Here is a 12100-nt window from a genome sequence, read left to right as displayed (position 1 = left end):
GGAAATGAAAGCATTTTGCAGAGATCATGCTTGAGGGCCTATGATTGTCATTCCTATGATCTCAGCTCAGTCTCATTCTTGTCAGGGACTCTGGCTCTCTTAGGGGAGCCCTGTCCAAGCTACAACCCACCAATGCTCCCTCAGTGACCCACATACCTACTGGGTTTTCACAAAACCTTTTTCCCTCTGAATCTCAGATACAGAAGCAGTAGAGTATAAAAGTTAATCGCAGACTCTGGATTCAGGCTGCCTACTAGCTGTGTTATCTTGGGCCTCAATTTCCCCATCTATAAAATGGGAATAACAGTAATACCACATAGGGTTGTGAGAATTAAATGAGTTAACAGCACAAAGTACTTCACACACTTCCTGCTATTATGATTATAATGAGGATCACAGTCCTGCTCTACCCTCCCTCCCACGTCCCCAGGCCCAGCTCCACCCTGCTTGCCCTGGGCTCAGCCCATGGCGGTCACACTCACCGACTCATTGGCCTGTAGTGTCTGCGTGGCTTTGACTGCCGCTGCCCGCCTGCTGCGCTCTCGCCCCTCTTCCTGCTCCTCCTTCTCCTGGATCTCTGGCACCTCCTCCTCCCCCTCCTTCCTGGGCTCCTTCACCTCCCTCTTGGGCTCCAGCCTCTCTCCACCTGGGGACTCTCTTCTGGGAAGAGGCACCCTTGGGAACTTTTGGGAGGTCTATGGGGAACAAGAACAAGGGCAGTGAGCCTACAGCTCCGTCTCACTGCTGTAGCACACATTCTGACCCGGCCAAGGGGTCATGGCATAGTAGCCATGGAAACAGAAGAGAGTCTCAAGCCCTGGGAGCACTTGAGAGAGAGCAAAGGGCAGGGAGGGTATATACCAGTCGCTCCCCATTGCCACCCATCCTCCTGGACAGATGACCAGGAGGCATCCTTGGCAATGATGTGGTGAGCCAGGCAGAAGCCTTGAGTTCCAATTCCAAACTATCTTTGTAATGCTTTCTATAGCTCTACTACCTTCCTACCTGCAAAATGGGCAGCAAACCACTCCCTGTCTTACAGTAGCATGTCATCAAACATGGACTTGCAATCCCAAAAATGATGCTAAGTGGATACATGGACACAGAATTAAGTAACATTCCCTTTTCAATTCTCTTTCAATCCTGATTATGCCAAGGACTCAGTCTCTGGTTGCTGCTAATGTGTCTTTTATAATTCTCTAGACTTAATAATCTCTTTAACAGAGCAAGGTCTGGCCTCAGTCTCAGCCTTGGCAGGTAACACAGTATCTAGCTAGAATTTAGTAACACTGGTTTTCACATATATTTTTACCAGTACCTTCTATTTATAGCACACAATCTTGGTTTTCTATTTATCACTGTGATATAAAGCTTCCCTTCTGAGTAAAAAATGAGTTGATTTAAAGGAAAATATTAAGTAATGGCACAAGTAGTATGTGAATATGACAAAAATTCTGATGGTGACACAAGGTAGGATGCAGATATAGCAGAAATCAAAAAGGTGATACAAGAATGACTGAGGTTTGAAAAACAGTGTTAGAGGTCTGCTATGCGGAGATAGGAAGACGATGCTGGTGTGAATCCTGTGAGAAAATTACCCTGTGTATCAACACAATGTATTATTACTATGACACCGGCAGTATAGAGAGGAGAACCCAGCGGTCCAGGGCTCCTTGTGACTGTCAGGGACACTGTCTTCCTCAACCTGCCCTCTACAGGCTCCTGGAGAGCATGAGCTCGGGCTCCCAGCTCAGGCCTGGCCCCAGACCCAGCCCAGGCTCTATGCATCTGAGGCTGGAAAAGGAGTCACCTTAATATCCACTTCAACCTCTTCCTGGGCCGACTTCTCATCGCTGGCATCCACATCCCCAAAGGTTAGAGTCCCATTGCGGCCGATTTTCACCTGCTTCTTGTAGGTGTAGTAGAACTCCACACACTGGGCCACGGTCTTGGTCTGGATCTGGTTTGAAGTCAAAACTGAGGTCAGAACCCTCTGGTTTGGCTCATCAGCCTGGGAAGAATCCAGCCTTTCTCGTCCCTGCATCTTTCCCTTAACTTCAAGCCCAAATGAAACCCAGTCAACCTAGGAAATACAAGCATTTTTCCAATGCCTGCTCTGCAACAAACCACTGATCAATCAATGCTTCAGCACTATTTAAAATAAGTAAATAAATAAAACAAGCTATAAAGGAAAACATCGGAACCACCCAGGAGAAGGCAATGTGGATTGTGTATCAGAGGACATTACTGTATTTTTTTTTTCTTTTTTTTGGAGACAGAGTCTCGCCCTGTCACCCAGGCTGGAGTGCAGTGACACGATCTCGGCTCACTGCAACCTCCGCCTCCCAGGTTCAAATGATTCTCGTGCCTCAGCTTCCTGAGTAGCTGGGATTACAAGTGTGTGCCACCACATCTGGCTAGGTTTTTTTTTGTATTTTTAGTAGACATGGGGTTTCACCATGTTGGCCAGCCTGGTCTCAAACTCCTGGCCTCAAGTGATCCTCTGCCTCCCAAAGTGCCGGAATTACAGGTATAAGCCACCTCGCTTGGCCTGAATTATTTTATCAGGTTAAATTTCTTGGGCATGCTAATGGTACTGTGGTTTTGTAGAATATCTTGGTTTGGGGCCGGGCGCGGTGGCTCACGCCTGTAATCCCAGCACTTTGGGAGGCCGAGGCGGGCGGATCACAAGGTCAGGAGATCAAGACCACAGTGAAACCCCATCTCTACTAAAAATACAAAAAATTAGCCGGGCGCGGTGGCGGGAACCTGTAGTCCCAGCTACTCAGGAGGCTGAGGCAGGAGAATGGCATGAACCCGGGAGGCGGAGCTTGCAGTGAGCTGAGATCCGGCCACTGCACTCCAGCCTGGGCGACAGAGCGAGACTCCGTCTCAAAAAAAAAAAAAAAGAATATCTTGGTTTTTAGGAGATACATGCTGAAAGCTTTTAGTCATGTGACAGGATGACTGTAACTTACTTTTAATGACTAGCTGAATCAGAGAACAAGAGAGCTGTATATGTGTATGTCTCTGTTTAGATACAGAGAAAGAGAAAGCAAATGTAGCCAATGTTAACGATTGCTAAATCTAAGTTGGGGTAGATGGGTGTTCATTCTACTGTTCTTTCCATTTTTCTGTAAGTTTGAAATTTTTCAAACTGAAAAGTTGAAGGAAAAGGTCTGGGCACCATCTGTATCCAAAGCCAGCCCTGACCTGGCAACAGAGACGCTTTTCATTAATCCAGGCAAAATTTCATTTCTCTCCAGGGAGCAGTGGCTGACAAGTGAGCATACAGATATGACACAGTGTGCCCTGTCGGGGGAGGAACTCAAGGGAAACTCACAAGAAAGCCCTGGAAAACCTGAGGAGGAAGTGAAAGGCCTAAGTCTTCCTCCTGACTCTGCTACCACACAGCTCTTTGAGCTTAGGCAAGTCACTCACTTTTCTAATTTGTTTTTCATGTGTAAATAGCAAATGGGGTTAAGTAAGACTAGAAGATCTCCAGCGGCCTGCCTCTCAAGCTCTGAAATTCTAGCTCTCCCATTGCATAAATCTATTTGGACACTGGGTTTAGTTTTTGGGCGACTTTCCCACAGGAAGAGGCTGTTTTCTCTGACACCACCCCACAGACTCCCACACTGCTCAGCCACCGCTGGGCTGGGAGCTCCTGTCCCAGAGAGGCCAGGGGTCAGTGTGGGCCCTTTGTGTCTGAGGAGGAAACAGACATGTTTCATCTCACAGAAATGGCCAAGTCACACATGTATTAATTAGGCCGTTTACACATTTACTGTCAATTCTCTCTGACCCTTTGTTTGACTGACTAAAGGTCTGCTCATTTCATTAGGCATTAGGGGCGCCTCAGTGAATTTCACGGGCGTGTACTTACCGTCAGTATTGCCCAATCAGGGAACAGAGTGTTACTAAAACATAGCAAAGGACTCCTCACAACAGGGCCCTTGTAAGGGAATTAATCATCAGCACTTTGTCTAGTCCCCAGGGCTGTTCCCAATACAATCTACAATCCCAGGAGGAAAGGGCATGCTTTTTTTAAAAACTCTTCCCTTGGCAGTCCACACAATCCTCTCTCCCCACAGCCCAGATTTTGTGAGACAGGGCTGGAAAGATGCAACTCCTTGGATTAGCAAAGCATCTACTTTTCCAAAAGAATATGGAGAGAGGACAAGATAAATCTAGGGAATGCGGGCTTGAACAGCTGAGTTACTGGAAAGCAACTCTTGGTCAAAGGAGGGCAGAGGCCCCCAGGTCAGCTATGCAGGCACTTGCTGGCTCTCAGTTCCCCTCACCCAAGGGGCCCTCCCCCCACACCTTCCCCTGGGGAATGGCTCACCTCTACTTGCCGCCCTCCTCCCCATCTTCCTCCTGCCTATTTTAAGTCTGATGCCTACTTAGGCCTCCTTCTGGATTGAGACCCCAGAGCTTGGCCACACCACCCTGAAGTGAGGAAAGGGTGCTTAGAACTAATAGAGAAAAGAGGCCTAATCTTTCTTTTTCTTGTATTGTTTAGGAAATTCTGAGGCTACTCAGTAGCATTGACCTGACTGCTTTTTAAGAGGGCTTGGTCACTGGCAGAGGGAGCCCTGAAGTCACAGAGGCAGCTCCTGGCCCTCTTTTGCCCCTGAAACAGAGCCCAGCTCACCAGCTTCTGCACCAGGAAGAAATCCTTCTTGTAGATGGCAATGCCTTTGTTGAACAGCTTCCTCTCGGCCATCTTCCACTGGTCAGAGCCTATGGAGCAAAGAGGCAGCCAGGGAGTGAGGAGGGCAGGGCCCTGGCCACTGTGGGGCCATTCTGACCAGCAAAAAAGTATAAGGCCCATGGTCTCTGCAGGCATCAGAGCCGGCTCGTTGTCCCACTTCCACCATACACTAGTCATGTTGCTCACAGCCTCACTCCCTTGCTTGTGAAATGGAAACTAATATTGCCTAGCTCACCAGCTGTGGTGAGGACTAAATAAGATAATGCATGTGAAACCCTTGGTGCTCTGCCTGGTGCAGATGAAATGTAGCACTAACATGGATGGAAAACATTGGCTGCTAGAATTATGTGACTCGGTCCATGTCCTTCTTAAAGTGCCCAGAACAGGACATACACTCCTGGGGCTAAGTTCCAGGTACCTGATGCCAATTTGGATGGCTCTCCTTGGGTTCCTGTCCCTGTGACCTGGGCTTTTTTGCCTGGATGGGCTCCCACCTGCCCACTCCCTTCTCCCCTCGCCTCCAGGGCACAGGAAACCCCTGGAGAGCGACCCCAGCTTTGGTGGCAGTTCCCTCACTCTGACTCTTGGGTTATCTACCCTCCTCCTCCCGCCCCAACCCAGGGCTGTGACTCAGCACTGAGCAGGGCCCCATGGATGCTGGGGACCTCTCAGGGCACCATGCCCACCACAGCCAGGCCCACCTGTGTAGTGATAAGTTGCCAGCGGATGATTGTGGGGCCGCAGCGGCTTCTTCAGTAGCAGCTTATTCAGCGTTTCCTGGAGGGGAAGTGAGGGAAGGGTCAGGGCGCTGGCAGGGGTATCGGTGGTGGACAGAACATTCTAGGCCCTGATAAAATCCTGAGTAGGGTGGGCACTTACTCTTGCCCCCCTTAACTGCTGAGAGATAAGGGGTTCGGTGGGGTGGTGAGATCACGGGGGGTGGGACTGCCCAGAAAACAGGCCTCAGGTCCTCTTCAGAGAGACCATGGCCCCAAGGGAGGCAGCACTGCTGGAGAAGGCTCTCAGCAACCATCCAGTCTGAGTCCACTGACCCAAAATCAGGGATGGGAATGAAACTAGGGCTCCCTCGGGTCAAGGCCCTACAGCCCCTTCCTTAGTCAGACCCTCCTACTGGCCTCAAATGTGCATGCCAGCAGGCCTAGCTCCTGAGCAGCAGACATCGATCCAAGCCAGCCCCCACTGAGGGGTCCTCCCTCTGCTGGGGGTGCCTTCTCACCAGGATGTCTCCTCTGGACTCGTGCAAACAGTGCAGGGCTAACTCCTGGTTGGTGCCAGCACCAGGGAAAATGCTGGAGCAGGCAGCTGTCAGCAGGTCTTCCACTGGATCCACAGGAGCATGAGAGGGGAGGGGAGGAAACCACGTTCAGCTTGGGGCTGGGCAGGTTGAGGCCTGTGCCTGCCCTCACTGGCTGCTCCAGGCCCCTCCTCACCTTGCCTCTGCTTCTCCCGGCTGCTCTCTAAGTCCTCCCACGGCTGCCACACCAAGTCGGCCTTGTGGGGATCTGCAGCTGCCAGGGCACGGTCCCTCATCAAGGGGATTTCCGCCTGGAACCGGGAGCCCACGTTGATCCGTCTAGAGGAGTGAAAAGGGCAGGAGGTGAGGCCTCACCTTGCGGGGACAGAGAACTTGATGATGATCCCTCAGGGTCGGAAGCAGATGAGGGGGAGCTGGCAGAGCAAGGCCTCAGCTAGGTGGAGGGAGTCTGGCTTCTAGGGGATTGGGAGGACAGTCTGACCTGGCACCACTAGAAAGGCAAGGTCCAGAGGCAGGAGAGGGGAGAAGCAGCTCCAGGTTTACAGATGGGAAAGAGCCCCTGGACCCCCCTTCCAACTCTCCTAGAGATAAGTTCAAGCTGAGCCGGTCCTTGTCCTTCCCTGCAACTTCCACACAGAGGCAGGGTGGGGACAGCAAAGTCCAGGGCCAAATACAGAAGCTCAGGGAGGCCCTCTCAGCCCTATGCAGTCCCCACGGAACCCTCCTGTTGCTCCCAGGGCCCACCTGCACACATTGCACCAGTGTGGCCACCCACACACCCTTGGCCAGGGGCAGGGCTGCACTTACGGCTCGATGCTCACTGGGGTAGCCTCCCCCATCACAGAGAGGACAGGCGGGGTGACTTCAGCACTATCTACGGGACAAAGAGCAGGTTGATAAATAGTACCCTCCTTTCAGCAAAGCACCCCCAATCCTAGTGGCTGCCCTGTATGTGCAAGAGTCACAGTGGTGACACACAGAGCTCACACAGGGAACACAGGCACCTGAGTCCTGGCTCTGCAGCCTGCCACCCTACAAAAACACAGGCTCTTCACTAAATATTTGCGTGCCTCAGTTTTCACACCTACCAAAAGGGACTATTACTACCTGTCTCCTAGGGCTAATGTGAGAACTGGATAAAATAACACACTGAGCCTGGCACTCGATAAAGATTATTGTTACTGCTTCTGCAACTAAAGCCATACCCCTGCCCCCAGAAGCTCCAACACTGCAGAATCAGCTCCAGCGTAAAGCTGTGGTTTTCTGGTAAAGAGACTGAAACTTTGAGCACACTCGGGAAGTGGTGAAGGGGATCGCTGTTATATAGTTACTGCCTCACTTTCTCACTTGCTCTTTGGATTTTCCGCCTCAGTTTCTCCCAAGCTAGTTTTTTTTCTTTTCTTTTTTTTTTTTGGAGACAAAGTCTCACTCTGTCTCTGCCCAGGCTGGAGTGCAGTGGTGTGATCTCGGCTCAAGGAGTTGAACCTCCAAGTTCAAGAGATTCTCCTCCCTCAGCCTCCCAAGTAGCTGGGATTACAGGTGTGAGTCACTGTGCCCAGCCCCAAGCTGGTCTTCTTAAGGCCCCACATGATCAAAACACTCCTTTGCTCAAAAACAAACAAGAAAAAAAAAAAATCTTTGCTTTTTACTGACTCCCTCCTGCAACGTGAGATAAAACCTGCAACCCTCCCCTCAGGGTTCGAGGCAGTTCCGCTTCTATCTGTACCTCTCACCACCCGTGTGCCTGGACCTGCATCCTAGCTGACTGCTTACCTCTCGGCCCCTCACTCTCCCTGCATGGTCCCATCTACAGGCCTTTGCACCAGTCATTTCCTCTCCCTAGTGTGTCCTCCCTGCCCCTGCCCTCCTCCATCTCTGGGCCTCAGCTCTGGCCCCACCCCACTTGAATGCAGTCCTCACCAGCCCAGGCTAGCTGCTAGGGGCTTCACTCACTGGCTACAGACCCCACACTGCCAGGAACCTCTGTTTTTCCAACTCCCAGGCTTTCATGTCAACTCCCTAATGACCTTGCATTCTCTATAGAACAGACCACGGTGTCCTGTACATTCTTGGAGCCCTCACAGGACCCAGTTCAAGGCCTTACGCCCAAGTGTTCGGTAACTACTCGTGGGCAGACTGACCTCTCGCTGGCTGCCAGTCTGATCTCTACAATGACTTCCTCTTCCTACACAGCCTAGCCAGGGAGAAGCCTCCCCAGGAAGCAGGACAGAAGGCTGGCCAGCCTAGGGCAAACATTTTGCACACACAGACACCAGGGGGCACCAGAGAGCTACACCATGGGTGAGGTCACAGTCAAAGGTTAATTGGCCAAAGGCATCTATGAGCTAGCTACTTCCACTTAATCCTCTCTGCCACCCTAAGGGATTGGATTATCCCATTTTGCAGAGGAAATGGATCTCCTTGTGGAGTGGGCAACATTTTCTGGCAGGACACCACCCCACGCCAGCCCAATATTTCCAGAGTGTCTGTTTTTGGCCAAAAGGACTGTTTGAGAGCCCCAGAGACCAGATCTGCTGCAAAGGGCTATGAGCAAACAGCATGGCCTGGCATGATGTTCCAGCTTTAGTTGTGCTAATGCACCTGAGCCTAGGAAGTGGTCATTAGGTTGAACCAAAGGAAACTACTATTTGTGAACCCAAAAATAGTTGAATATTGGCAATTTCACCATCAACCAAGTACTACTAATATCCCCATCTTAATACTGAAAAAACTGAGGCCCAGGGAGTTGAAGTGACTTGCAAAAGTGGATGTAACAGTAAATGATGAAATTGAGATTTGAATCCAAGCAGCTGGGCGGGGCCCCCCGCCCCTCCTTGTTGAATGAGGACAACCTCCTTCTCAATCTCAGAGAAGACAGCAGAGCTCCTTCTCCCAGAGTGTTCCAGCCCAATCCCACAGCAGCCCCATAGGCTGAGATGCCTCCCTGCCCACTGCCCCAGCCCCGCTCCTGCCAGGGCCGCGGAGGGAGGTCACTCACTAGTCCGGAGCAGCGTGCGATGGGCACTCTTAGGTGTGATGGGAGGAGGGGCAGGGATGGTGTTGGTTGATATGATGGCATTGAAGTAGAGGCCAGAGCCTTCCCGCACAGGGCTGAGGATGGGGGGTGGCGTGTAGGGAGGCAGCTCAAAGCTCCGCTCAGAGGGGTGGTCAGCTAGGCGCACAGGAGAGCGCAGGTGGCTCTGGTATGGGGTGATGTTGGAGTAGACGGGAGGGGCGATGAAAGTGCCCGCCTTGGTGGGGATGATGAGGGGCTCGGGCCTGGGCCGCTGCTTTGGTTTCCGCACGGAAGGCTCCCCCTCCAACTTGACATTTATGTCTTCCGCCTGGAGAAGGAAAGAAAACAAAGATGGCTCAGCCTTGTGTCCCAGGGAAAGTGAAGTCTTAACCACAGCTTGCCAGTCTCACCTTTGGAACTTAGGCTGCCCACCACACCCACCAAGGCAAGCCTGAAAAAAAGGAGCAGGTCCAAGAGCCCTTATTGTCTCCTCTAGGCCAGAGGTCAGCAAACTTTTTCTGTAAGGGGCCAGAGAGTAAATATTTTAGGCTTTGTGGGCCACATGTGATCTCTGTTACATATTCGTCTTCTTTCCCTTTTTCTTTTTAAAACTAATCGTATAAAATTGTAACACCATTCTTAGCTCTGGATTTGGCCCCCAAACCACCGTTCCCTGTAAAGTGTGTGATAGGGCAGAAGAGTACAGTAGTTCAGGGCCCAGGCTCTGCAGCTGGACTGCTTGGGTTGGGACCTACCACCTTTATTGCCACTTAAAATTACTCAATCTTTCTGTGCATCTTCATTTTAACATGGTGCCTACCTAGTAAGTGCCTACTTACTGGGGTAACTATGAGGACTACATGAAGTAATACATGGAAATCACTGAGAACACTACTTGGTACCTCAGTAAACATTGGCTATCACTACTTAAACTCCAGGCTCTGCGTTAGATGAAAGTTCCTACTGCGTGCTAAGACCTGAGCTGGGCATGGGACTACAAAATGGAATGGACAAGGCCGGGCATGGTAATCTCAGCACTTTGGGAGGTCGAGGTGGAGGGATCACTTGAGGTCAGGAGTTCGAGACCAGCCTGGCCAACATGGCAAAACTCTGTCTCTACTAAAACACAAAAATTAGCTGGGCATGGTGGCAGGTGCCTGTAATTTCAGCTACTCAGGAGGCTGAGGCACGAGAATCACTTGAACCCGGGAGGTGGAGGTTGTAGTGAGCCAAGATCGTGCCACTGCACTCTAGCCTGGGCAACAGAACTGGACTCTCTCTCAAAAAACAAAAAGGAAAAAGAAAAAAAAAAATGGAATGGACAGTCTTTGTCCTTGCAGAACTTTTGTTCTCATAGTATTAATCCCACTAGGAAAGTCTAGCCCATGCACGCTGGCAAAGGTTAGCCCGCCTACTTCTCCTTGCTAGGTGTGCCTTGTGGGCCTCTATCTAGAATAGAAAGCAGGACTGTAAGACAACAGAGGCCTTCCCTTGCTCGATTCCTATAATCTCAAAGGCAGAGAATGGAGCCCTACAGGATGAGCAGCACCCAGTTTATCCCTCTGCATACTCAGTATAACAGGTAAGGCTGGCCATGTTGACCAAGTGGGCCTTAGAATAATGAGCTGTCTCCCTGCCAAGGTTCTGGTTCCCATAAACAGCTTCCAGCAGAGGGCCGACTCCCCTCTGAGGCTGTGGCCATGTCCTTCACTCATCTGCGCCCTCTTTTCCCTTCTAGAAATTGGGATGAAATTATTCATTTTTCTTCCCTTAGGGAAACAATATGATTGCACAGAAAAAAAAAAAAATGCAGAAGCCAAAGGCCCCCCGCAAACTTTCTTGACAAGAAATCTAACAAAAAATCAGCCAGCTGTAATCACTTGTAATTTTATAATAAGGGATTTAAACTCTTCTGAATATTTGACAAAAATAGTCATGTTCATTTTTTAGGTGTGGTAATGCTACTGAGATAATGTTGAAGAAGAAAGAGTCCTTATGTATTTCAGACACAAACTGAAGTATATATGGATGGAATGATACGATGTTCAGGATGTGCTTCAATATAACCCAGTGGCATGGAGAGGCGGAGGTACAGGTGAAACAAGATTGGCTATGTTTTGATAACTGTGAAATCTGGGTGATGGCTAAACACTGGCATTCATTATAGCCCTCTCTACTTTTACGCATGAAAGAAAGTATCTGTAGTACAAAGAATAAAAAATAATGAATGAAATAAACAAATAACAAAACCTCCCCCCAAAGCCTGGTGTAGTAGAAGTACTCACAGGCAGGATTCAGGAGATCCCAATTCTAGGGCTAGCGCTACCATTACTTGGCTGTTTGACCTTAGGTCAGTCTCTTTCCTGGACCTCGCTCCTCATTTATAAAATAGAGGCATTGAGCTGTGGAGCTGCTCAGGCTCCTTCCTGCTCACTCTCAGAACAAGCTGCCCAGACCTCCAGCCTCTACCACAAACGTTTCCTCAACCAGAGAATAGGAACCCAGAGAGCAGACACTGTGGTGCTCCCCTGCCTATTACAGAGGCATGCAGGCCAACTCTCCAGCTGAGAATAACCAGAAAATCTGGACTCGATGTGCAAAACACATTTCTGAAGATATCAGAGGGCAAATAAGCAAAGAATTAAAGAGCCAAGATCCAGGGGAGAAAAAGAATGCTAAAGAGGTGAGCCCAGTATCTGAAGCTGCGTTTTCCCTAGAGGGTGAATGCTATTACTGGAAAAGGCAACGGAGAGGCTGAGAAACTGAGCAGAGCTTTTAAGAAATTTAAGGAACTGACACAATAAAAACTGAGGTTTGGCCAGGCGCAGTGGCTCACGCCTGTAATCCCAGCACTTTGGGGGGCCAAGGTGGGTGGATCACCTAAGGTTACTTCAGGACCAGCCTGGTCAATATGGCAAAACTCCGTCTCTACTAAAGATACAAAAATTAGCTGGGCGTGGTGGCAGGCACCTATAATCCCAGCAATTTAGGAGGCTGAAGCAGAATTGCTTGAACCCGGAAGACAGAGGTTGCAATGAGTGGAGAACGCACCACTGCACTCCAGCCTGGGCGACAGAGTGAGACTCCCTCT

At 50.2% G+C, this 12100-nt stretch overlaps 1 protein-coding gene across 4 annotated transcripts in view; it reads right to left on the bottom strand.

The window, feature by feature from the left end:
• Nucleotides 1–12100, bottom strand: part of MIDEAS (mitotic deacetylase associated SANT domain protein) — a 75727-nt gene that overhangs the window by 5665 nt on the left and 57962 nt on the right. For 3 of the 4 annotated variants that reach the window (XM_033187505.1, XM_033187504.1, XM_033187503.1), the window contains exons 4-11: nucleotides 8992–9337; nucleotides 6801–6867; nucleotides 6169–6311; nucleotides 5955–6058; nucleotides 5419–5494; nucleotides 4658–4746; nucleotides 1811–1960; nucleotides 483–695 (exon numbers count right to left, since the gene is read on the bottom strand). In XM_033187505.1, coding sequence (XP_033043396.1) covers nucleotides 483–695; nucleotides 1811–1960; nucleotides 4658–4746; nucleotides 5419–5494; nucleotides 5955–6058; nucleotides 6169–6311; nucleotides 6801–6867; nucleotides 8992–9337 — 1188 coding nt within the window. The remainder of the gene's footprint in view (nucleotides 1–482; nucleotides 696–1810; nucleotides 1961–4657; nucleotides 4747–5418; nucleotides 5495–5954; nucleotides 6059–6168; nucleotides 6312–6800; nucleotides 6868–8991; nucleotides 9338–12100) is intronic. The other variant, XM_033187506.1, reaches the window with a different exon arrangement.

The sequence above is a fragment of the Trachypithecus francoisi genome, unplaced genomic scaffold (genome assembly GCF_009764315.1).
Source record: "Trachypithecus francoisi isolate TF-2019V2 unplaced genomic scaffold, Tfra_2.0 Lachesis_group3, whole genome shotgun sequence".
NCBI lineage: Eukaryota > Metazoa > Chordata > Mammalia > Primates > Cercopithecidae > Trachypithecus > Trachypithecus francoisi.
This window is presented reverse-complemented; position numbering and strand designations above follow the sequence as displayed.